We start from the raw sequence: 27961 nt of genomic DNA, 5'->3' as shown, positions 1-27961 counted from the left end.
ATGAGAGCATTGTGAAATGTAAATGGATGAGCCGACTGGAGTTCATTAGATGTTCTAAGCACGATTGGGGCTATAGATCACCCAGAGGGAGAAAGGTCTCGAGAAACGAAAACAGAAATGATACTGGAAGAGAGAGAGTGTTCAATGTAGAGCTACCATACATATTTCTATTTCCCATTCTACAATTAAGAAGGCCGCGACAAATTATGTTTAATGCGAAAGCATTTAGCTAAATTGAACCAGAGAGAAACCAAGAATTTTCAGCTGCTTTTGGCCAAGAGGTGTTACGTGTTAGCTCGTCTGGTTCGGCTAGTACCAGTCCAAATCGATGACAGACTAAACGAGCCGAGTTGACATTGAAGCGAAAGCAGCTCAAGAATCAGGCCGTACACAGAAAAAAATAAATCATAACCTAAATTTTCTTTCGGTTTTTAGGAATTTTATGAAACCTCGTTATCACTTGTTATCACAAATGTAAATCCAAGTGGAAATTATCTTTATCTTAATCTATAATTACCCATTATTGTTCTCAAGTTACTGAAATTTTCTGATCTTGCTAAGTTCAGTAATTGAGTGCCTGTTTTCGCAGTGTATCTGCCGTATTCCTCGCTTGGCCGACGTGTGTCTGGAATGACTAATTGAATAGTGCATGGGCTCGTATATCTCGCAGATACGTATCCGCCAGATACGTTAGGGAAGGCGTGTGCCCGGCCTAATGGCTTAGCTTAGCAACATGTTGCAATTAGCGCTCTTCGTTTGGCAACATTCACTGCCAAAAGCGCGCAACATGCACAGAGAAACATAAACACAAAGAGAGTGCTTCATAATTTTCTCTTTATCGAACTCCGCTCGCCGGTTGCGACGACGATCCCAATCGGAATCGCGGCTCGCAACATGTTGCCTTCAAACCGGTCTGGCCATGAACTTGGTGAAAGAAGCTACCATGGCGAAGCTCCAGTTGGGAGAAAAGTCTGCGCCGCGTTTTCCGCTTGGAAATTTTTAAAAGACGCTGCCATCCAGCGGCCTGGAACATTTGTAATCCGACGTTAGAAGTCTGCGGATCGTGGCCAAAAAGCAGAGTGTCCCCAGCCAGCTGGTAGAAGATACTGTCATTCCGACTCCTCCTGACTCTGGACTTCTCGCGTGTGTGTCTGTCTGTGTGTCCGAAGATTTGGAGTTACTGTTAGTTGACACTAATACGAGAGCGAGTGAAATACGAGAAATACAAGAAAAACCGAACGTGAATCGCGAGTGCAAAAAGTAAAGAAAATAGAAAGAAGAAGAAAAACCCAAACAAACAAAAAAAGAATAGTACGAAAAATCGATATAAGAAAACCTGAAGAAAACGAAACTCAGCAATCGTGGTCAAAATGGTGCGGTTAAGTGCAGCCTGGAGCTGCTGTTTTTTGGCCCTGATTGCGTTGGTATCCACTGTCGCCTCCTCCGCTGCAGATTATCCGGGTGTCATCGAACTGGTGGGCTATAGCAACCGCCGCGCACGGACTTACTTCCAGGAGCAACCCCGCTCCAATCCCAATCCCAAGCCCAGTTTGACTTCGGCCAAAACCCGGGCGGACATTGAGACCGTTAAGAGGAATATCCGTAAATACGATCGTTTGCTAGAGTTGGATACGAAAAATCTGCCCGAACAACAGAAGGATATGCTCGCCAGGATTGTGGAGCGAGTGGCCAGGCTCAAGGAATCCCTGGACATTGAGGAGCAGCAGTTTAACCAGCAAGAAGCTACCTCCTCCAGGAGCAGTAGTAGTACCACCACTAGTACCTCCAGTACCCAAGAATCGCAAACAGAAGCGGAAACGGAGAGGGATCAGGAGCCGATCGAGCAGAGCACACAGCTGCCCACTGGAGCCACCGAAGCTGAAACGGATCCCACCCTAATCCTGGACGAAACCACGCTGCTGGAGCTGCAGAACACGATGAACGAGCAGGCTGCCTTGAGCACCATAATGAAGGAAATGCCCACGACCACGGATATGAGTCAGCAGGAAGCGGAATCGGAGGCCACCGACGAGGAGGGAGAGACCACCTCACCCAATCTGACCACCCAATCGGAGGCAGCGACCACCAGTGATGAGTCCCTCACCGATTCCACTGATCCCGATGATCAATTCGTAGCTGCCAGATCGAATAACAACATAGCGGCCATAACGGCAGCGGATGATGCCGATGGCACCACCACAACCACCGCGAATACGGGCAGTCAGCAGCGCACGTTGACCACCATGGGAAAACTGAAGAATCGGGCGACCAAGCGACCCTTCGCCCACAAGGTCACTGCCGCCCTGAAACGAGGAGGTCAGCGTCCGAGTAGCGTGAGTGCGGCAGCTGCGAGTGCGGCAGCGGCCTCAAAACCCAGTAGCAGCACCACCGCCGCCAGTAGCACCACCCAAAAACAGAAATTGGCCACCAACAGTTTCCAGCAGAAGCAGCAGCAAGCGAAGCCACTGCAAAAGGTCACACCCTCAATTGGCGTAGGTGGGTCATCCAATCCGTCCTCTGCATCCATTCCCTCGGCTACCACGAATTCCGCAGCCCCCGCCTTGCCCATCGAGCAGTTGTATACCCGTACTCCCCAGGCCAATATCCCATTGGCAGCAGCGGCGGCAACAGCAGCAGCATCCTCATCCGCAGCGGCGGCAGCAGCAGGATCAGCAGGATCGGGAGCCACGCCAGCCACCTACAGCAGCCAGCATGACAGCATGGTCTACGATGGACATGTCAATGCGTCGGCCTTGATCGACAGCCTGAACACAAACGCTCGGGAGGAATACTACCAGCAGAAACTAGGAGCAGGCAACAAGGATAACAAGGTAAGGCATCCATTTACCTACAATTGTGGAAACTTATTTTCTTACTATTTGCTAAAAGCTAAAAGGCCATTTAAACGCTAGTGAGATATATCATTATAATTTCTAATAAAGAGGGATATTAAAAGATTTTTCAAATAAGGCCCAATCCTTGCAGGAAACAACTAGGATTTTTAATTTTGCTGTGGGCACTATAAATATTTATAATATCAACCCCTTATTGAAAAGTTTAATTTGTCATCATTTGCAAAACTAGGTAGCCATATTAATAGTAACAATACATTATTTTTACTATAAACACAATGTCCTCCAATAAATAGCCAAATAACAGGGCCAAGATAGCAGACATAATATTGTCCAAATCTTTGGCTTAATTAGCAATGACCACCAAAAAACAGCAAAGTTCGAAGGGGAAATGTAGAAAGGGGAAAGGCGGCGAGCGCCTGTCAAGCTAGATACATACTTCCCAAGACAATGGGCTAAGTCGCCGGGACAGAGACATCTCTGGACAAAAAAAAAAAAGACGGAAACCGTTTCGGGCTATGTAAACAAAAACTAGAAGAACCGACGTAAACCCCGTTGAATGTCAAATGCAGAATTATTGGAACAACTTGACTCTCAAACTATAACAACAAAGCAACAAGCGATGACAACGACCATGACAACAGCAACAACACGAAGCTATTGAAGGCTTAGTAGGAGCCACAAAAAGTTTAAAGCCACACAGAGAGAAAAATTGCGTTTATATATGAGAGTGTCTTAAATTAGTTACATGCTTATGTTTAGCTTCTTCGTGATTTTATGCTTATTGTTTTCAAATTGTTCCAATTGGATAGATCAATCCGTAATTGAATTTTATTCGTAGCGCCTTTCTCTGCGCTTCTCAAAATATGTAGCTAAGTGTGTTGCGTTGGGTTTGGTCGGCTTATCTTCTTTCGCTTTTGATCTTATATAATTAAACTAAAGCATATGTATTAGCTGTGTTTCTAATCTATGGATCTTAAAGCCGCTAGATTTAGATATTTAGTGTCGTTCGTTGGCTGGTTACAAGATAACATTTCAACTCTTTTTGTAACTGTATGGGGGTACTGTCTTGGGTAGTTGGCCAAAGCTGGCCACTTGTTATAAATGGAGCGCCTCGAGGCCTTTGGCTTTCCATTGCCAATCGATTGTCATAAGCCGGAGGATAAGAAGGGGGAAGGGAACTGGCAGGAAAGCAACCAAAACTTTCAATGCAATTGTTGAGTGGGTCAGTTTGTTTGGGCTGGGATCGCAGCATATCGGTTTGTTTGCTGCTTTTTGATGACACGGACAAGGGAACTGGTCAAGCCTTATTAGATACAGTCAAGACGAAAAACTGCATTTGGTGAGACAGCGATGAAGATGGAGGGCATCTGAGTGGAGGATCGGCAATGATTTGGGCTGCCAGGCATCGGAATGGCTAGCAATTTGTAGCCACTACTGACCTATAAATTTTGATGTGCACCTAACAATGATGATTGGTAGTGGATGCTGGAATGACTACGCGTTTGAGTCGGTCTCAGAGATTCTGCACAAACAACGACATAATTTATGGCCATAGTGCGATCGGCTATCGATGCAATACGACACACATAGCCCAGCTTCTATTCTCCAGCGACCCAACAAACGGCCAACATCATCGACAGGTTGAGCAACTTACTTACCCAGCAGCACACGGAAACAGGTTGAGTTGGCGTTGCAAGATTCTAAGTGGCCTGGACTTACCTGAAATGAGAAAAGAATTAAGCTAAATGAAAATGTTTCACTTGGCCATGGGTGGTTGAGTCACTGGTTCTATGCCGGTCGTGTGCCTAATTAAAATGGCAGTCACATATCCGCACCTAAATGGGTTGCAAAGACCCCGACCAGTCTAATGAAGACTTTAATTGTTTGTTTGCTGGATCAATTGATCTGCAGATTAATCGAACAGCGCTTGTGCGGTTAGGATCGTTTGATGCCGTTTTCAGTTAAGACTGTGAATGGATGTGATTATGCTTGACGCACTGGGAATGTTGGTGGAATTTGAGAATGAGTTGAATTAGCCTTGGGTCCGTCGGCCGGGGAAAGTTAGGATCTTAGCCTTTCATTGCCAATCCCAAGAGGTGGTTCCCATGGATGTTGGATTTGATTAAACCGAAAGACACTCTCCCAGCTAAAGAGCATTAAGAATACAGCATTACATCGCCTCTCTCCGCGCTTCTCAACGATTCAAGGTTAGGCGATGGCTAATCTCGTGTACTACACAGCACATTCCTGTCCAAATAAAAGATTACACGAGTGTGGCTACCGAAGGGGGGATGCAGTTGATCAATGTAGGTTTTCATTTCTCCACACATACAGCACCTGCTACACCCAACTTCAAGACCTTGGAAACATTCCATTCCGTAAACAAATCCAACTGAACACCACCTGAGTGAAAAGCGATCATTAATTACAATTCAATGCTCGAGCATCCAGAATGTTAATGGGCTACGAAAGGTCATAAAATCGAATCAATGCTGCTCAAGACAAAGGCGCTCATTGGAAGAACTTTATGAGCTACCCATGATGGTCAGAGCTGAAGAGAATTTCCAGAAGATGATGACGCTTGGTCAGCGGAGCGTCAAGCTCGGGGTTGGGTCTTGATTGCCGGCTGTCGGTTACCGCTAGGAATATCATAAATTAACGATTAAGCGAAGATTTGTTTACGGTTACCGCAGAGGGAGAGCCAGCTATGGAGAATGCTATGGTTTGGATCTAGCACTGTGACCGCGTGTAATTAGCACATTGTTAAATAGATTTGTGCCTTTTTATACCGCATTTGTTTTTGGCAACAATCGAAAGATGAAAGCATAATTGTTACATTGCCAACAAAAGAATTGGGCTTCGTTTCTTTGCTAATTTGCATACAAATAATAATACAAGCTGGGGGAAAAACTTTCGCTGCCAGTTGAATTTACACGCTTTCTTCGCCAAACACAATCGACTTAGAACTGCAAATGGGGCTAAAGACCGAAATGTATTTTGTTTGATTTGTATAGACAAACCGATTGTGCTTAATTATAGAGGACAAGGCACCGTTAGTTCGTTAGCTAGTTCTATGGCTAGGTCATGTCTGATTCCGGCTGCGATCTTCTTCGCATGAGTTGCAAGTTCCCCACAGCTCCGGTGATGCAACCACCAACATACGACTTTTTCACGCTTCCAACTCGGCTAATTATCGGGGAGGATGATGAGGCCCAGAGGCTTGGCATGAGCCAAAGCTTCGGAAGACCACCACTCATAATAATTAATTATAGCCTTGCCGTATGCAACACACAAAGAAGCCAACAAAATTTAACTGCAGTTTTATGCCTAGGCAACTCAGGGGTATACTGTGTTTTATATAATCTCTATATAATAAGATCTTCTGATGCATTGACTTTTTGCGCCTCTCTATGCGCTTCTCAAACATTGTAGCTAAGAGAGCTTCAGTAATGAAAGAGTACGTATAATCATTAACCATTCTTTTCTATATATTTTTGTATTCAATATTCAAGAAATACGTACGCAACAATGCGAGAACAATCTTTAGAAGATTGCTCATCCTTAGAGGCAATTGATGTATATTAAATTGAATTAAATTACTAGAACAAAGTATTCCCTATTAGCATATAAAATATATCCAAATTATCATAAAAACTAGTTCACTAAATGGTTTTATAATATCTTTAAATTGACTGGATAATTTCACTTAACCTAAACACTGCACACGATTTATTCGGTTAGTTAGCTCGAAACTTTGCATCTGACCTTTTCTTCGAAACTATCCATGGTAACCAGACCAATTCGATCACTTTCGACCCCACTTTCGATGGCATTTTCTTCTTATAACCAACTCGTCGTCGACTCGTGCCTCGTTGCAAAAGCAATGACATTAACAATTTCACAAGTCATAGAGCATATAATCACAGCCTTGGCAACCAAGTATGTAACCGAATGGAAAATATGAAAAATAATGTTGAAAAAGTGAATTGCAGTTAATGTGGTTTTCTAGAAATCATAACGTAAAAAAAAAGAGAAAAGATATGAAGGCGGTGCCAAATCAAAGACAAAGGAAAGCCCTCCTACGGTTCGTGAAAGAGTGTGAAATTTGTTGTCTAACAATTTAACAGACATCGGCAGCTGCCTCCGATTTTCCCTATATACACATATAGAAACATGTGGACAGCGGAAGAAGGCGTGACTTGGTCAGTCGATGACTGACAACCTGAAGAAGCATGGAAAAGTGCACTTATCGGGGTCTCTCTGTGAAACCCTGTGTGTGGGCTTTTTTCCAACACAGTCAAGAAAGTTGCAAGGAAATCAAGCATGAAAATTTGACGTTTACATCATTGAAAGTGCAAAATGACAGCTGAAACAATTCAATGATTGTGAATTAAGAGTTCAGCAACGACATTGAAGAAAACCAAACCAAGCTTGGTTTCTTTAAAGCTCCGCTTCTTTAAAGAGGCTTCTGCTTATGGACCCAAATCAACATGAAAAATCTCACCAGTTTATACAAATTTTCCCCTGGCAATTCAAGAGACTCAACTGCTCTCTAATCGAGAAGTCAACAGCTCATACATCAAGAACTCTTTTAGACCGCAACTCTGCAGCTCAAACATTTTCCCCGCCAGCATGATCCATTACATAACAAACACAGGTTTTTTAAGGGGAAAGGAGGAGGACGCGCCTCCATCCGAACATGTTTTGGTTAAACATTTACCGCTTTGTTTTATCAATTGCTTGTTAACACAAACACATGCCGGCGCAGAGCGATGATTGAAGCTGACCGTTAGAGCAAAGACATTAGACGCCCAAAGTTATGCTAATTTCAGATTGTTCAGAAGGAAAGGCTTTCGGTGAAACGATGATAACCCAAAGACAATTGGTGGTGATGATGATAATGATGCTGTGGAAAACTGGTAGCCAGTTGCAATCACTCAGAGAAAACGAGTCTAAACAAATGGGTCATAACGTAGATAGGATTCGTGTTCTAGCTTAATTTGAGATATCAGGGTGTTTTTTATTTAGATTTTACTATACGCTTGCTAACTTTAACTCAACCAACTATGTTACCAAATGGTTTATGCATAATTTAAAATGATATAATTATTTTCGCTCAGTGCAACGGAAGTTGCATTTCTGCTATCGAATGCAAATGAAAGCAGTGATGCAGAAAGCCAAGAAAGGGGCAGCGATATGCACTCATATATGATTAGGAAAATCGAACAATGCTCCGACAATCCAATCCAATCCAGTCCAATACAATCCGGCTGGCAGAAGAAAGCAGAGAAGCCCCCAATCTTGTCGGGCTTTCTAACCAGCTTGTTTTTGTTTTGGGAAAGGGTTTTCTACGGTTTTTTTTTCGATTTCTGCGATGATTTATTAAAACTTTTACTAGCAATTATGGTGGATAAATGGGCGTGTGGACTCTACAAAAATCTCACCCACTAATAACTGTAATTTATTTGGCCAGACGGCGAAAATTATTTCTCTTTGATTGGTCATCACCGGAGATCATAAAGCAGAATCCAAGAAATGCGAAATGAAAAGTGAAATCCGGCAAAGGGTCGTATTCGCAAGACAAAAGGCAAAACAAAGGCCATAAAAGCCGACCAAAGAAAGGGAAAAATCCGGAGTAAAAATAGATGTCGAAGCAGTCTTTTCAATTAACTCAAGATCGCGGGCATACATACATATATATCTATGTATTTGGTATCTGGGTAGTGAATACCCACTGTGCCCATTCCATAACTTAACGAACGATTCGCAATTTATGGCAATGACTTGAGCATCCAGAATTGGCCATTTGGCGAGGCATTTATCTCGCCGCACGCTATTCAATTACGGAATGTAGACTACTCTTTGGAATCCCTGGAAGATCATCAGCAAATGAGATGGGTGATATTTCATGCGTTTGATAAATAAGGTAGTCAGTTAAGATTTATTTACCAAGTGTCCGAAGAAAAAGATTCCTCCTAACTATCAAATTCAAATCAAAGATTTAAGTGGAAAAATCCAAAGATTACATCTTATTTTCGGAATCATATTTGTTGACATAGATAGCCAATGATCATCAACCATCATTGTTGGTCTGCACGATGTAAGAAAAGGGTATTTTACATAAATGCATATAAATGCCCCTCTAACTCCGGGAATACCCCTTAAATGGTACCCTAAAGATCATGCAGATCGTGCTGCTACAAGACATTGATATACTAATGAGGGCTGCACTTTCCATTGATCGCTCTATTTTTTCCCTCCACAACGGAGAAAGAGTGAGAGTGTAAATAGTCATTAGGCCGACTGCCAAAAACAAACTACATCAAGTTCGGATAAAACAAACCTGACACTTAGACGGAGCTACAAAAATAAAAACAAAAATGTGTAGGACGATGTTGGGGAAATGGCCAACTGCATTGGCATCTCGCAGAGCGAAAAGACTCACGACCAAATTAAGATCTCACAGCATTTGGCAAACTAATTGCAAATGTCTCTACTACAAGTGAGGGGGAATTCCCTCGCAGTGCCCACCAACTGCAGCTATTTGCATTACAAAGACCCGAACGACCTATGAGATACTTCCAACATCTTTCATTCCACTTGGCCCCGCCGAACTTCATCTTCATCTTCTTCTCGATCCTGGCCATCGAATTTGTGTCTTTGTCTCGCGCAGTTTTTGGCCAAGAGACTCAGTCTTTGGCTTTCTTCTCTACAGCAACTTTCTGCTGCTTTGGCTTTCTAGGTCGTGTAATTGTACAAAAAAAAAAAAAAAAAAAACATCAACACAACAGCGGCGCGGAAAACCAATTGCATTTAAATCACATTTTTCTTTGTTTTTGTTTTTGTTTTTTTTTTTCATATATCCAGCATTTTCCGCTTTTCTCGATTTTTGCTGTTCTTTTTGGCATTTTGATGGCTAATTCAATTGGCGCTGCTGCTGCCTTTTGCTACATCGAATTGATAAATAATTTATAAGACTGGCTCCATAGCATTTATGGTCTATAAATTTAATACACAAATGCACTTTTCGAAATAATCAAAACCCAGAAATATCCAAACTCAATTTTGTGGTTTTCGATTCGCTCTCGTTGGCCAGGCAGTTAGCCGCTCCGGATTATTTGGCTCAATTTGTGTGGCTCTTAATTCAAAATAACTTGGATCCATCAGAATTGTGGAGAAATCAAAATGATTTACTTTAAGTTACCAAATTGTTAATCAAATGCAAACAAATAACACCAATTTGATGACTTTAAATTTAAATAAAGTTGACTTCGAATTACTATTCAGTTCCTTGAGAGTTTCTTAAATTATTAACCTCCTAAAAGATAGAATTGTATCTTACCGTTGTCACCAATTTATTTCAATAAATAAATGCAAATGCTGCATTCTAAAATATGTACGCTCTTGACTTCGCCGACTGCCACTCAAATTCACATTTATTTCTGGGCCAACTAAAGGCCAGCAAATCTCCATTACAAGGGGGCATAAAAGCCTCATGCTCGACGATAAGCCGGGCCATTTGTTAACAATTTTATAACACAGCGGCTGCCATAAAGCAAGCCACGTCGATGCCAAAGAAGCGAGCTCTACTCTAGACCAAACAAATTATGCACCCCGCCCCAAAAACGGGGAAAAGGAAACTTTTTGCGCATTTCAAGTTGGGAACAGGGAATTACAATTTATAAGCAAAACAAGAAAGCATAAATAAATGCAACAGCAGCAGCAGCAGCAAAAGTTGCAACATAGGACCTTTGCAAGAGGGGCCACCACGCCCACGAATTAGCAATTTAAATGTCCTCCAAATGCCACCCAGAAAAATGCTACCAGCATTTCAGGACCTGAAAAAAAAACATTGTAAACTATGGAAGATACTACCTTTGGCCAACTTCCAGCCCCCACTTTCTACGTGCTCTGAGACATAAATTGTACAAGTGCAACACCCTGGCAATCTGGAGTAAAAGTAGTTGCTCCACAAAAATAAAAAAAAGGAGTATTATAAACGCATTGTGGATTCGCTATTCAAATACAATTTTCAAATATTATTTCGATCGTTGATTGCATTCACCTGTCGTGAGTGAGTGTCTGGAGTGATTGGGAATCGAGTTTTGAGTGGTTTAAAAAAAAAACGCTGGTTGCATGTTCGATATCGTCTGAAGATGGAAAGCCCCTCTCTTCAACCTTACCCCTTTAATTGCAGGCGGGCATAGAAATTGCCGAATTAACGTTAACGTGGCCCACAGACCTTTTTTGGGGGGTCAAAGTTGCTCTCGACCGCAAATCGAGTTTTGATTTTCGAATTAATGGCTCATCGCCAAATTACCGGATTGCTTTCTTTGTTTTGCCCATAGTTTTCTTTAGAAAGTGCAATTAATTTGTAGATCTATGATTGCTCATCTGCGATTAAAATTAATGGCAGCAGGCCGACGATAGATAGAGATTGGGTTCACAAATTATACGAAAGATAGGCCCGAAAACAGACATGAGAAAAATCCATTTTAAATTGATATGGAAATTGTATTATTCATCAAAGTATTAGTTGATTATTGTCCAAAACAAGCCAGCATCATAGTTACCCCAAATAATGGAAATCCATTCAATTCCATTTCAATGTACAACAATGTGTGCAAACTAAGCTTCGAAATAAAATCAATACGAACTCTAAATCTATCAATCAACTAGAAATTTAACTTGAAATTCCGCAGCTGCTATGCTCATCCTACAATCAAAGCTCTTCAAGCTAACAAACAAAAGCAATAAAAATCAGAGTTGAAAACATGTTCATTTTCCTTTCTTTGGCGAGCTGTGGAAAATTCGAAGTGCATTTGACTCCATCAACTCCACTTACAGCCAGTGTGGTCAGGTTTTTGTTATTCGTATTTGTATTTCGGCTTTTTGTAGGCCATCTACCGCCAACACTGACACACTGACAACACCGATGTGGCTGCTGTTGCAGTTGCCGCTGACAACTTGACACAATTTTTAATAAGAGACGACGACAACGAGGCACAACAAGCCGCTGCCGAAGTGTCAATTTCCATGGCCAGGCAAAGCAGAAGAAACCGAAGAAAAAGACAGCACCAATGGGGAAAAATCGTATTCGAAACAGCAGCTCCTTGAACCCAAACTTGGCTCAAATCAGACAGCCACCCATCGATATGGTGGTTAACACACACAAACACACACACAGCTTCCATTGGAAAGGCCTTTTGCCAGCGGATATTGCAAGTGCTGTATGGATAAATATTGTTTTAGCATTGTTGGAACTTCGGATAGTTGTGGGTTGTGTCAGAGCGATTGTCCGGTCATTTGTCAGATATTTCCACAGCTACCACGTACTTTCCCAGAAACAGAAGTTCCGCGAAGGAGGACTCCCACCCGGGCTCAATAATGTGCGAAGATTCCATCGAAATCATTAAAATAACAAATTGGCCACGATACGCAGCACAGCAAATGGACAAAGCCGCAAAACTCCTTTTGCGATTTTGGCTTGGCCAAAGAAAATTGAGTTGGTCAACTGCGAGTGCAGATAGTTTTTGGAGGCAGCACTGGTTTGGTGGTTTGGTTAAGTGGCTTGGCCAACCGCAAATAGCAAAATGGTGCATAAAGCGTACAAAACCGACGGCAGGCTTCAATTACTTCATGTGTCTGACTGAGTGGGTGGGTGGTGGTGGTTTGCTTTCAAAAAATGCGCTTTCTAACTGCAGCCACCCGTTCCCATATCCCATAACCCTATCGCCATGAAGTCATCGAAGTTTATCATCATCATCACCATCGGGCAGAGTCGGAAAGCAAAAGTTTCTTTGGGGGCTAAAAGCGTGTGCGATGGGCGTGGCATTTGAAATGGAAATTTATGCCACAAGATACAAGATACAAGCCCAAGACCAATATGTGTCATTTGTGGTAGTCACCTGGCGATTCCCGGCCAGACAACACTAATTGAGTTCAAAGATCACAGAGCAGCGGAAAAGTGGGAAAACTAGGAACTCTGGTGGAACGGGATCCAACTTTTGCACACTTTTATTAATCGTTTCTAGCAAAAAAAAAGGCGAAGGCAAAAGCAGGCCGAGTTTCGAAGATTCCCAGGCACCCATAACACGACCGCATCTTCAATCAACGTCATCCACAAGCTCCATAGACTCCATAGACGGCGGTCCCGAAAAACCGGACCCCGGGATGGCCGCGAAAATTAATGAGCGAATCCCTCGCCCTAGACATTTTTTACATAGGCGGGCAATATCGAGTTTGACTGCTCTCGCATATGGATGTGGCCAGTATGATGGGCAGGCAGGCGCAACAAAGTAGTCCGCATCCCAAATGGTTGCATTTGGCCATAGGACACATGATGATGATGACGATGCCAACGAGGATTGAGGATGTGCCCGACCGTGGATGTAGATGAGGATGCCACCGATTGTGACAGGTTTATGCGCAGCGAATTGCTGTGAAACTCAAATAAAATAGAGAAGGCCTTCTAATTAGAATGGCCTCCAAACCTAGGCGGCTGTTCATTGCAATCCTACATCTTAAATCATTTTAGAGCTCATGCTAATTTTTTATAAATGAATTTAGTAAATGAGAAAGCTGAACTAGTTTGGTTTGGATACTCCGACAAAAAATATAAAATAATACTTCTTCAAGCGTATTTTTTAATACAGTTCATCAAATAAAAAATGATGGTTAAGCGCCATCGCTTTTTAAATGCCAACAAAACAATAATTGTGCATGGAAATGAAATTTATTCGGGAAACTCCTTAATTATAACACAAAGGAATATCCCGTTTGGTGCAGCAAGTTTGGCAATAAAACACGATAAACGCCAACGCGTAAACCTCAATTCAGTGGACTCAATCCTCCCGTTTGGCCAAGACGCATTGGTGGTGCTGGCATCCTCTCCCAGAAGGCGACTCCACTTGGTTGCTCCGGCCACCGGCCGACGACTGCCGGTTTGGACGGTTTGAAATTGAGCAGCGGACTTGGGTAATTTGATAGGCGACAACTAGCCAGCCACGGTTACAACCGTCAACCGACAAACGCCAACGGACCTGCGATGGAGCAATGGATCTGTGGAGCTATAGCCTACAAAACAGCTATGTACCTATGGAGCTATGATGCTATGGTGCTATGGTGGTGGTGCGGCAAAAAGTATCTCAACGTGTGCGTATCTCTTACAGTGCAACAAGCAAGTGCAACTAATAAATTAATGTGCCTGCCAGTGGAGAATGGAGAAAGACTGAAGCTGCGAAACTGGGGGCCTTGTAACCACTCATAGTTGGCTGTCACCTGGCAAAATGAAAGCTACAATGCAAGCCAACCAGCCAGCCAGGCAGCCAGGCAGCCAGGCAGGCAGCCTTTGGATCATAGCGTGCTAAATTTGCCAAGCAGGCAGTCAGGCAGCCAGCCAGGCAGTTGGCATGTCAATGGTAGATACAAGATACATTCGTATCGCTACAGGAATGCGCTGCGTTTGCATACGAGATGAGGCTGAGCTGCACTGCTGTTGCGGCTGCTGCGGATGCATCTGCATCTTGGGTTGGCTGGCAAAGAAGAAAAGAGGGCTGACCTGCATAACGGTGCCGCGCGATGGAGATGGAACGAACTGCAGAATGAGCCCAGAAGAAGACTCTCCGATCCGCTCGATCTGCGGCTCTTTATCATTATCCATAATAATAGAGAACCAAGACCGAGACCGAAACTGAGAAACTCTGGAACTCAGATATCCAGATATTCAGATATCCAGAGAACCAGAGACTCGGAAACTTAGAAACTCAGCAACTCACAAAGATGCAGCTTTCATAATGCTGTCCATTTTGATTATCATTCACTTAATTATGATTGATAGCTGTAAATGCCGAGCTCAGCCACGTATCTATTAGATACCATTCTCGGCTGCCGATTGGTTTTACTGTTAAGCTCAACGAACGTATCTGCTCGGTCCATTTTGGTCCGGCGACCACGAAATGCAAATCCAAATTGCCCGAGTCTGTGAAAATTGCCTTCTACGAGCAAAACACAAAATCTGTCGCACATTACAAATGACCAAAGGAGTGAAGCTGTTAGTCAGATACATCAGTGTATCTACAAGTTCTTCGCCTGCAATCTCTCTACTCAGAAGAAGAAGATCAAGAAAAGGGTTAGGAATTCGCTTTATATTGCCGACTTCGAGTTTTTACGGCCTTAGAAACATTAGTCATGGTTGTTTGTTGTTTTGAGGAGCAAGTTGTATATATCTAGCTTGGGAAAATAGTTTTAGTGTCAATGCATTAGGATATAGTACCCATTAATATACAATTTAAGGGAGCATAAAAAAGCAATTGTTTTTTAAAAATGCATAAAGTTATGTGAATATACATTTTTTATACTTTCCATTTTAAATATTAAAAAGTATTTCATTTAAATTGTGTTTTTGAACATACGGCATAAAATACCACCATTAGCTTAAATCAGGTGTAAAGTTTTTAATTATGAGTTAAAGCCGCTGATGGCAAGAAAAACAATTGCATCTATAAACTTTTATGACTAGTAAAAGTAACACTTGCAAAAGAACAATAAAACCGTTTGAATTGCACTTTCATATTAATGGCTATATCTAAAGGTTTCTATCATGGGAGTCGGTAAAATGGCATTTCCTTTGAGCGGTTTTTTCACTGACCCCCAACTTGGGTACGGGTACCAGGTACCTGGAAACACATTCGCATTCCAGTCGAAGCTCGTGCAACTTGTTGCAAGTTGGCTAATACAGACATTAGCCAAGTGTAATAGCTCTGGCCCAGAAGTGGAATCACTGCAGCGTGTTCCCTTCGAGGCGGAAGCTAATAATTAACACAGAAATATAAAAAAAAACACATCGCACTGATAGAAGGAAAAATGTAAAGTGGAAAATGGAAAATGCAAAGCGCGTAATGTCGGCATCTTTATCTCTCACCTCTTTTTCTCGCTGGCCTCCATGGTGGAAAAAGCCATGCGAAAAGTAAATTGTCAGATGCAAAACAAAAGCCGAAACGCAACCCCAGGGCCTGCGGGGGGCGTGGCAGGGGGCGGTGCATAAGATGTGCAATGTGCGCTACTTTGATAAAAAAAGAAAAAATAGTAAGAAAAAATGGCATGGCTTGGAAAAAGAACGCGAAGAAAGTCCAATAAAAGAAAGTGTTTGGCCCCAAGGCCCCAAAATCCAAAGAGGAAGAAGACGAGCCAACCTACTGCACATTATGTTTAATAGAAGACTCCGGAGAATCGAGACAAAGCAAACAGTTGCAGTAATTAGGCACGACAAAGGAATTATTTGCAGTCTCTGCATATTTTCCATTTTAATTTGAAACCTCTGCAAAGTAAATAGCTCATTTAAATGAGCAATTAAATCATTTATTAGACATTTAAAACTTTGTTAGACTCCTCAACAAAATGAAACCATTAGCAGACCCCAAAGAAATGCAATCACTTATTTTTATCTGGCTTCAAAAAAATAAACAAAATTCGCTTGGCGTATATTAAATTTTAATTTTCAATTACAATTCTCCAACTCAAGTTTATTTGCAATTTTGTCTGAATGTTTCGAACATTATTTTGGCACAGACCACATACTAATTTCGCTTTCTTTTGCATCTTCCAGGTAAACATCTCTCCACCACAATGACCATTAAGAGTACGTGATTCGGAAAACAAAGAGGCGGCCAAGAAAGCCAAGAAAAAGTCCAGGTTTTTGGCCCCCCCGAATTGGCGCAAAGTTTATTATGCGATTTAGCGGTTAAAAGCGGCAATGACAACAAACAAACCAAAACATTTTGACCACTTTGCTGGCCTATTGTTCGGGGTAAACGACCAGACCTGAAGTATGAGCCATCAAATGGTTATGGATTCGATTCATACACACAAACTTCTTCTCTTTTTTTTAAGTGAATTTGTTCGACATGTTTGCCTTGAACAAATGTACACAGAAAACGAATGGATTTGGGGCCTATTTGAGTTAGTTTTTTATGAGTAAACTGCGAAAGAACGCCGAAGAAAGTGATAGCTAATCGAGATTTGAAGGAGGAAAGTGATTTTTTAATAGAATTTTACTCGAAAGCGAACAGAAAAGGGAGAATGGTATTCGGAATTTTAATAGAACCAGGAAAGCACTAATCAAAGCTGAAAGTATTATTTGCAAACTAAATATAAAATAAGAATTACGATATCTCTATTCATTGGAAGTTCTTTAAAATATTCATTTCCATATTCATTAGAAATATGTATATGATATCCAAATCAATATGGTATACCCAAGATGTGCAAGATCGGTAACTTTTAGCTGTGATTCAACAGAAAGTAGCACCAATAATTCACTTAAAACTTTCCAAATTTCAAATGTAAACCTTTTCCGGCAATAAGAAGTCATGTTCCAAGCATCCGGCTAGCCCCACTTCGTAATATTACCGACTAATGTCAGACTTCCCCTGGGTATCATGACCAAATCGTTACCGTAATGGCAGCAACATTAATTCTGTCCCACAAAGTGTCCCAAAGAACGGTGGCCAGGCCGGAGGAACTCAGTAACTCATAAACGTGCATTAAAGACCATATCATAGCTGGCATTTAAAGTCATTAAAGGTTCAACAAACCTTAACCAACGAGCCGAAAGAACTGTTAAGGACCGGACCGGACCGGACCGCAGCGGACCCCGATGGCCACGAAAACTAGAACAATAAACTCGGCCGGCAGCAGTGTTTAACAAAAAAAATGAACAAAAAACCGAGAAAAAAACACCCAAGTACCGAGAGGGGGCAAGAAATGTAAAAATATTATTATTACGGCACTGGGCATTAAAGCCAAATGTAATCCGGAGCATCTGGCCGCCAACAACAGGGTTTATGACCAAACACAAAATACCCTAACTTGGCCCGAATGACATTAGAGAAACACTAGAACAAATTAGAGCTCGCTCTGCGGTTGACACATTAAACTGATTCTGTGATTCAGTTTCATCGACTTGGCCAAGATGACAATTATGAACACGTCTTTGGCCGACTGCTTGAATTGGGTATGGAATATAGTGCTCGCTGTTGGTTTATTCAACAATTTTTTACCTTTTTTCATTGCCAACCAAATCATGTAATTGCCTTGTATGCATCTTGGTTTTTTCTCACTGCACAGAAAAAAATAATATCTGCTTCGGCGAAACATTAGAGGTGTCAATTATTTTGTTATATAATAATCTTTTCATATGAACTGTCTTCGTATTTTTTCTCAAATTTTAGTTACATAAAGTTAGGATCATTAGTACGCATAATCTCTTTTTTCGTGTGCATCTGCTACCTCTTTCTTTGTTGCAATCTGTATCTGCAATCGTCATCTTCATCTTCAGCTCCACCTTTGTTTGCCGTTTGACAAGTTATGCGCGGAAAAAAAGCGCAGAAACAAAAAAAAATTGTAACACCGCCTAAGATGGATATCAGTTACGCATGCGCAGCGCATAAGGCCGCATCCACAAAGAGCCAACTTTGGCCAGCGTTCAGCGGCCTGAATGTCTGGCAAAGATCTGGAGTGGCTCAAACGAAAGAGTAGGGAAAATATGGCTTGGTTTAGTTAAAGTTACATACCAACAAAGTATATTTATCTGAACATTGATTTTAAAAGAGAAGAGTCTTAAAAGATTTTAATTCTTAAAATTCTTTTGGATTTTTAAGATGTACTTTCGGGGCAATAAAGTTGACATTTTTAATGGGAGTAACTTGGTACTTTTTTCTAGCAGTTTACATAACTTTTTTTTAGAGCAAAAAGGAAATAATGTAATGCTGAAATATCATGACTTTATTTCATATTTAGTGAAGCGCATTTTTCTTTCAATTTATTATTTTTATTATTACCAAAATAAAAGGCAATGGCAGAAGTCACTGACACACTATGTTAGTAAGGCTTATTAAAAAAAAATAATTTCCTTTTAAGCAAGAAATTTTACTACACGCTTAGTTAAATTTAAATGACTAAAACTTATTATTACTCCACGCGCTCTTGCCTAAAGATAATAACTTTTAACTGTGCAATTTGTCTTTCCCCTCAAACTTTTTATGATGAAGAATCCATAAACCGTAGTTTAACTTAATACTCAGGCTCATACGCAAAATATCCGTTGGCCTGCGATTTTTCCCAAATAACTGGGCAATTCTGGTAAACGAAAAACAACAAAATATAAATATCGGCAATCAGGCTGTACGATTTATTGAACATTTTAATTACAACCTGCGGACATAAACAACTTGAGAGTGTTGAGAGTTTACGAGAGCTTGGGGCTACTCAGAAAACACCGAAAGACCAAAAGGCCATTGAAATCGAGGAATAGGAAAAGGCTAGCCAGCTGGAGGTTCCACCAATGCGAATGACTTTTACCGGGTTTGCGGTTGGATGCTGTGCGGGATGATGATGATGGCCAAAACGATGATGATGATAATTATCAATTGCTCGTCCGACGCAAAGGGGAAAAAGCGTTAGGCAAACAAACAAATAAATAATGGTAAACAAACAAACAAACAAATAAACAAACGGCTTTGTGCCGGGATTTGCATGAGAAACTACAGTTAACAGGGGTGAAATAGAAAAAAATAACCACAATCTCAAGTGAAATGTGTAAGTGTGCAAGTGTAAGGTTTTCGGTAGCTTGTCGTGTCAAATAAATGAAAAAGGTCTGGTCCGAAAAGAAAGATACATCCGTGAGTAGACAGACAAACTACTTGAAGCTTCACGCTTTATAAATAACAATAAAAGCAAACCTCGGGCGCAGAACTTCAACGAAAGTGCTTGAAAAAATAAATTTCGGTTTCACTTCGAGCATAAAATTAAATAACAAACAAAAACCGAGAGGGAGAACGGAGTAATGCCTAAATAATGGCAACTAATTTTCAGTTATTTCCCACTGAAAATGGTAGGTGTGAGATAGACGAAGACTTTCACGTAATTAAATCAAATTTCGAAATGAAAATGAAATGAAAATGATTTATTAATTGCGGCCTTAGCCATGCAAATTTCCATTGAATCTGAAGACGAGAGTCTTGAGTCTTAAATCTCGAGTCCTGAGTCTTGACTCTTTGGTATTGAGTCTGACAAGTAGTAGCTCTATCCGCAGTCAAAGCGGTGAAATTTCATGTGACTGTTTTCTTCCTCCACTCGCGAATCTCTTCAAGCTGATTTGAATAACAAGTGGCGAGGTTTTCGCATCTGCAAGATATATAGATACAAGCTGCCGCTGCTGTCGCTTACATGCGTTTAGCTTCGGCTCCTTGGCATCGCCGGCTCCTTCATTAAAAGTAAATTTCGAGCTGCTGGCATAAATCAAGCCTCTAAATGGCGACTCGGCTTAAAGATATATATGTATATGCCTGCCTGTTCAGGGTGCACAAAGAAATACGATGGGGCTAAGTCGCATACGGCCGGAGGACTTGAAATCCGAGAAGTGCTGCTGACTGCAGGACTTGTTCGCCAAGCTGGTTAGGTGCAAAAACAAAGGCGGAGAAACGGAAAATCAACTTGGCTGTGAAGTGAGGAAGACAAATGTGGCAATTTATAATTTTAAAAATTGTTCATCACCAAATGGATGTGTGGTGTGATTTTGTGGCGAAAACACAATATTTTCAACAACAAAATAGCTGCTATACAACGAAGTTTACAGATTTAGCAATTATTTGTATTCAATGTGAGTCAAGATTAAACCAACTACAGATTTAATTTATTTAAATTACTTTAGCTTCAATCACTGCAGCATATTTCAAGTGAAGTGAACAACTTCATATCGCATATCTTCATCTAATTTGCATAGAAATATGTGCGAGTTTTTCATAGCTTTCACTTGATTTTTCCCACCAAAAATCACAATTTCCCAAGGCACTTAAATGCAATTCTTCGCATTCATATTTCGGCGAAATCTCACCCATCAATGGCTCATCAAGACGCAGCTAATCAAGTGGCAATCATGGCCATCGAAACAAGTCAATAAGCCAGGCATTCATCATCAGCAAACAAATCACGCATACGTCGTGTTGCACACAGCTTGTTTCTGCAATTGCCACTGCAATTTACTGTTTGTTGTTTGCTATTTACCATGCAATGTTGTTATGGAACAAACAAAAAGAAACATTTTCAACGTCATTTGGCCGGGCAAATGGTAAATAGAAAAACGAATTAGCATCCAAAACCGAACGAAAGAGTTGCGAGTTGCATAAAAGGAAAACTTTAAAGAGCCATTCGGCTAAAGGAAAATCAACGGAAATGTCACTTTCTTTTCAATCAAAACGCAATTCATGGCACTCCAAAAATTCAAACAAGAAAAAAAAAAAACCCATAACACGAAGTGCAGAAAAAGAAACACAACCCGTGAAAGGTCGCGTCGAGATTCCGATTCCGACTCCGAGTTGCAGTCCAAATTGCAGGAAGCTGGCATCGGAGAACACGATTTTCAAGTGGCACTTGGGTGGGCAGGGGCAGAAAAAAAACAAAAAAAAAAACTGAAAATCCAAAAAAAAAAACTAAAAGCGAAATGGAGGGAGTATCTCTTGCTAACTGCCACCGGCTGAACTTTAACCTGTGTGAAAAGCGGACAACATAGCAACACAAAACGCTTTAATTTGCACTTCGTGGAAGATTCTTTTGGCTTAGGGCCTAGTTAGGGACTTCCCCACCAATCCGCCACTCCAATCCGCTGCATTGGTACACGGTAAATATTTAAAAATGTACTTAACCAAAGTGAAAGAGACAGGCAGCACGGCAATACGGCAACACGGAGTGTGGAGTGGAAACAAAGGCATTGGCGGCGACAGTTTGGACATTTGGACAGAAGCGACAACCAGCTGACGCCAAATAGGGAAACGGAAAAGCTGGAAAAGCCTGAGGAGCTCGAAGAGCTAGAAAAGCCAAAGTACAAGCGGCAAAAATTCAATAATAATGGTCAGGGTCAGTGTAAATCACTCTCTTGCCAGAAAGCAGACCTACCTGACAGTAGGTGGCTGAATGGCTGAATAGCCGAATGAATGGATGAATGGCAAATGACTGACATGGGAAGTACCGTTCCATTCCGGGCAAATCATGGCCCGGCAATTTGGCCTAAACCAAAGATGCTTTCTGTTCAATTATGTGCTAAGTAGGAAAAGGGAATTGTTTGAGTTTCAGCTGAATTCGGGGCGCTAGAAAAAGGAAAATGGGGTTCAAGGTGCCTGTAAACTAGATCGATAAGTTGTCAGCCAAATGGAAAGCTGTTTGCAGCTCAGCTAAGAAAATTGAGGTAACTACAATGAAGTGTTAAAGGAAAAGTAAAAACAACTGAAAGGATTAATACTAATAAAAATAATAGTGACTTGAGTGAATTATTCTGTATAATTCCCTCCTAATCTTGCCCCGTTTTGTAAACTAATTAACTCATCAGATACTCCAACAGCCCTTTTCATTTCCAAGTATGCATTTACACGCATTGATAAACAAGAGAACAAATTACAAAATAATTAAAAACTACCTAAAAGGGAAATGTAATGCTGCAGCACATAGAAATGGAAACTACCATCAATTGTGTCATGAATGCCGACTGAAAAGTGCCCCAAAGTAAGCACTAAGAAAATTCAACTGCGAAAACTTTTTAATAGCCAAACAAGGGGAAAGAATAATTGAAGGGAGAGAGTATCCTGAGTTCCCCCAGCTGTCGGTAAAAGTTTTCCCAAAATGAAAAACAACTTGGGGAAAAACACACTGGGAAATGGTCGCAGGAAGGAAGTGGCTGATGGGTTGGGTCAGGTGGCCTGGTCTACGAAAGGGAGATAGCTGGAAATTACAAGTAAAAGTGCGTTTGGCAGTTTACCCGGTTACCCAGGGTTACCTACTACTACTACTCACATATATATGATATATATGTATATATGCCATATACCCACACTCGACTTTACGTGTTCCCCTTCAAGTTGCATCAATTTCTTAATAACTTTGTTCCCCTCCCCATCCTCAGCGGAAAAGGCGCGTTGCAACGCGTTGCAAGGCGAGCCAAGCAATTTTGTGTGGCATTATGTGAGGGTCTCGTTTGCCATTAACCTGCTTTAACCAAGGCAACTCAACTCCCAACTCAACTCGACTAAACGCGACTCAAATGAACTCAGCTCGAGTCGCCTCTCCTCAGCTCAAAGTGCTGGGATGCCTGGTAGGAGACCATCCTCATCTTTCGCAAAAAAATGAGGAATATACCAAAACGACACTTGGAATACCCTTTCAAAACTTCTATGATTTATATGAAAGAATTGGTTAAATTTCTTAATATTATCATAGTTTTTATATTTACAAATCGCATAGGTTTAGAGTAGCCTCAATATAAGGATAAATGATATTTTATTGATTTACCAACCAAAACTTTATTTAAGACCTTTGAATTAATAGTAACTACCTCAGATTTATGTTAGCTTTCAGCTTGTGTTTTTCATATCTTTAACTGACACGAGAATGAAAACCACTGTGCGAAATGAAAACTTTTGGCAGGGCGATGGTCCACATGGGATGATGGAATGTGGATGGGTATAACAATCCAACTGGGTGAGCGTCAATTTCGCACTTCATCCACGCCAGAAAGCTGGCAGTAGACAAACAACACTTTGTAACACCTCGACAAGACACCTTTTTCCTCCGAGGAGCAAACATTCGCCAGCCGGCCAGCAGAGCAACTTTAATTGCTAGCCAAATAGAAGAAGCAAATGGCTCGAGAAGGAGGAGGAGGAGGAGTAGTAGGAGGAGGTGGCAAACCCTTTTTGCCACATCAATCAACAGGAGCTGAATCTCCTCGTACTCATGGCTTTTTCTTCTTCTTTTTTTACAGAAAACGGCGACAGCAAAACCGACGAAATATCATTATTATCCGCACAATCAGCACATCTATCTGCTGCCCGAGTGTGCCATTCAGCAAGTTTGTAACGCCGTCTACGTGAGATTGAACTACACCCAACCACTGTGCGCCTGTCCATCCAGGTGAGTTGCTAGATTGGACCTACCCACTTGTCCCTCCCGCCGCCAGGCTCTAATTAATCCAGCGAATCTAATCCACATCTCCTTCGCAGATATCGTGATCCCTGCTCGGCCAGTCTGAATGAAGATGATCAGCATACCACAAAATTGGTTGGCGATACCAAGAAGAAGGTGAGCTCATTCGCATTCTCAATCTCATTTCATAGCAACCGAGTTACTTAGATAATTGCCCAGGGGCCACGACTGTAGGATCCCTTGGGAACCGAAAGTGCAACTGACAGCAGTAGGCATTTCCAGATCATTTGTTAGATCACTCTCGGTTGATCATTAGTTCAATAGATGGTTGCAGGTTCTCGCCGGCACGACTCCGGATCTCTGGGAAGTCGAAAACGAAATCTTTGCTGCCCGAACACAAATATAATTTGATCTATTTTTAAATGAGTTTATGCAAGATGGAATCTCTGGGATCATTCGTGGTTAAGTAGAGCAGATCGCTGACAAAAGACACGAATTTCATGCTTGGTAATTGCTCGAAACTGGGCAGATAATTATTCGGGAAATACTCGACATTGCATAGGAAGTAGTTATTAAGATGTAATAGATTAGTCAAAAGGTATGTTTATTGGAAAAAGTCTATTTGATCATAATTGTGCTTTCAAGTTTAACTAAGGAATGCCTATTGAAAGAAATTTGATATCACTTCCAGACTAATTGATCATTTAGCGAACAAATTTCAATTGAATACTTCTTTGGATGCATAGTTAAAGGAAATATAAATGGAATTAAGAAGTAAATACCGAGAGATTTAATAATAACTTAGTATTTGAAATGTATTATTAAACAAATTAACCCAATAGCCAAGAAAATAAGCAATAGCACCTCCAACTCTTAAAAAACCATAAAATAAGCCATCGATTGAGTACTTAGAGAAGATGAGTGCTTCTTAGCACAGCCACTCCTTCAAATTGCTCGAAAGTTTGGCGAGGCTGTGGTCAATTAATGAACAACACGATGGCTGGAAGCCAGCAATACGAGTATATCATTTGATCAGTTGAAGATCACCCCTTGTGGCCAGAGCAACGGAATTGAGGCTCATTTGCTGGATCATCGAATCGTAAAATTGATTCCTCGATCCTCGGCCCCAACTCTCGCTGGTGAGGAGAGTGCTTCCCAGACAGCCGAAGGCACGATCAGTTGGCCAGGTCAGCTTCCCAGATCACCTTGCAATGGATTGCAATGTTATTTGCTTTATGGCCTGGCCATGATCTGCTCCCTCGGCCCGATTTTCCCTAGATTCCCCCCCACGTTTAATTGAGTTATAAACGCAAAGCAGCGTGGCTCGGAAATATGTGCAAATAAATTAAATAATAAAAAGCATTTCTAATGGCTTAATGGTAGTCGCGTAGAGTGCTCCACGTAAAAGGTGTGTGGAGTGTGGGCAGTGCGAGACATTGTCATAATTACACATCACTTCACTTCACCGTTAAATGCAACATTTGCTATTGCTGTTTTGCCATTTTACCATTTTGCCGGAACTGTACAGCAAATTATGAAAATGCGTTTAGCTGGAAAACAGAAAACAAGAGCGGGGCGTTAGGAAAAACTGGAACAGCCGGGCGGACCACATTAACCTGAATGCCACAGCCAATGAAGCGAGCGGGAAATGGTTAAAAAAAATTGAGAGAGAAAAAAAAAGACAACAGCAGCAGCAAAGATGCAAAAGAAAAGATTTTCCCAATCCACTGACATGCAAACGAGCGCCGCAAGAGTCAATCAAATTAACGTTCGGCGAACAGCACTAACAGTAGCCCAGGCTGTAAATCAGTTGAAAGGACAATCAGTTTGGCCAATTGAAAGCGTAGCAAAACGGCTAAAGTCGAAGCAATTTGGCCAGCAAAGTGTTTGGACCAGCCCACCGGCCTTTAAAGTCTGGCCGATATCAAAATCAAAGCCCTGGGCCACAGGCTGCTCCTGTTTTTTCGCCAGAGTTTGCAGCTCGTATTAAGTGACAGCTTGTCCATAGCGTTTAGCATGCTAGCTTTCAATTTAGAGTCATGATCGGGATCGAAATCGGGATCGGGGTAACTTTCTTTCTCTCATTCCTGCCCTGTGGGCCAAAGTGAATGGCCAGTGGGGCGTATCATTAAACCCATTCTGCCGTCTAGACGGACTGCACTAAAACAAAATATGGGTTAGACCAGACCATCTGCGGCCATAAACATTTCGGCCCACTCAAAGTCGTGATGCACAGTGCTGTAAAATCTGAAGCATTTTTTAATCAAATTTATGTTCTGGAAAAGTTAAGGGGGACTAAACTATAAAAATTCAGTTGCAATTAAAATCCTTTGCAGATTTAAATGGTTACGTTACTCTTGCAATGCGATATGTTAGAGCTAATTTACTAATGATCCATGAAAAGTTATTCATAAATTAGGTTATAGTGCACATTTCTCGCAGTTCTTAAACATCCTCTTTTTGTTATTCCCTATTTAGGCCATCACGTTGGCCAAGACCTGCGAGGCCACCACCGAGATGCGCGAATGCCGCTCGCCCAAGGATTGGTCCCTTCTGGCGCTGCAAAACACACGTACCGGCAAGTCGCACTACTTGGTAATCTGCCGCTGTCCCGATCACTTCAAGATGGGTAAGTTAAGGCATTTAAAAACTTAAAGCTTTAAAGCTAATAATAAGCTATATATAAATAAAAATATCACCTTGCAGAGGGACCCATGGCCCATGACCAGCCCACCTATGCCAGCGTGCCCGGAATCCGAGTATTCGGCATGATGTGCGTTAAGCCGGGATATTCGGTGCGCAAGCCGAGCAACCAGCCACCCAAGAGGTATCAACTCCAGAAGCCTTTCTATCGCCCGTCGGTGGGCACCACTCTGGGTGGCCAAAAGGATAGCTACGGCAGACCCATATACGGTGGCTCCAGCTCCACGGGCAGCTCGGCCATCAGCTCCAACTACCAGCCGCAGGACTCGAGCTTCCAGAGCGGAGGCAGCAGCTCGTATCAGTATCTCAACCGACCGGAGAGCGGTGGTAGCCACAGCTCCGCCAACTTCCGTCCGGATCAGTTCTCGATCAACAATTTCCCGAGCAGCAACTACGGACGCAACAACGAGCGACGTGGCGATCTGCCGCCCATCGAAGCTATATCGAGTGGATCGGGAACCGGAGCCGAGGAGCAGCCGAGCAGCAGTACTCCAGCGGCTGAGGAGGAGGAGGCCAGGACCACTCTGCAGGCAGAACGGGAGGCGGAACCGGCGGCCGCAGCAGTTCCAGCCGTGACAGCGGAACTGACCACCACGGCGGAGGAGGCTGCACTTGGAAGCCGGACCAGGCGATCCCTGCCCGATACGGACGACTATGAGCCGGAGTTCCCATGGGATCGCGTGCTCGAATTGCAGCACAGCATCATTTGGGACTAAGTTCCGGAAATACCAAGCAACCAATCCTAGTAGATACCATTTTAATAGCACACAAGGCGACATTTCCGGCGACTATAAAACTGTGCAAAAATCAACTGTGACTGAAGAATGAGATGAGAAAAACGGAAGTAAATGGCTACGAGAAGCGTAAAGTTCACGTCACGTAACGTCTAGCGTAACGTAACGTAATTAGCTAAGCTTTTCATAATTTAAAAACATGTTTTTAGGCATTTCACTTGGCATTTCTTCCCAGCGTACCACCATCCCTCTTAATTTATATATTTATACATGTATTTATTTACAAAACAATTTACGAATTAATTAAACAATTACACGGGCCCGGGCACGATCGCACTAATTGTTTAATTAATTTGTTTTGCATTTAAGCGTAAACAAGGCCTCAACTTTTTAAACTAATATTTAACGATTTAAACGCATAGTTTAGGTGCAAAACTGGAAACTATTTAAAAAAAGGAAACATATGAACAAAATGATAATTAAATACATAAACCAACACCGAAATTATTTAACCTAAATTTAGTTGCTTATTTATGTTTAGACCTAAGCTGCATTTACTAGTAGTTAAATAAAATACTATTTAAAAACATTTTAAAAACATCTTTAAAGAATGGTAAACAAGTGTTAAAGTATAATAATTTCGATTCATATAAGCTTTTTCAATAGAAAAACGGAAGAATCAAAGATCAAAGATTGGGCTGA

The 27961-nt window shown here is 41.7% G+C and overlaps 2 protein-coding genes across 2 annotated transcripts in view; one reads left to right on the top strand and one right to left on the bottom strand.

The window, feature by feature from the left end:
* LOC6605963 (elongation factor-like GTPase 1) overlaps positions 1–27961 on the bottom strand; it is a 73400-nt gene that overhangs the window by 42422 nt on the left and 3017 nt on the right. The window lies entirely within an intron of this gene.
* Positions 1031–27848, top strand: LOC6605964. The gene is made up of 5 exons (XM_002030740.2): positions 1031–2831; positions 23662–23810; positions 23900–23978; positions 26301–26451; positions 26529–27848. Exons 1-5 carry the CDS (start codon positions 1371–1373, stop codon positions 27239–27241), a joined length of 2553 nt encoding a protein of 850 aa, XP_002030776.1. The 5' UTR covers positions 1031–1370; the 3' UTR covers positions 27242–27848.

This window comes from Drosophila sechellia, chromosome 3L, assembly GCF_004382195.2.
Source record: "Drosophila sechellia strain sech25 chromosome 3L, ASM438219v1, whole genome shotgun sequence".
NCBI lineage: Eukaryota > Metazoa > Arthropoda > Insecta > Diptera > Drosophilidae > Drosophila > Drosophila sechellia.
Note: the sequence above shows the minus strand (reverse complement) of the source record. Positions and strands in the feature narration are given on the sequence as shown.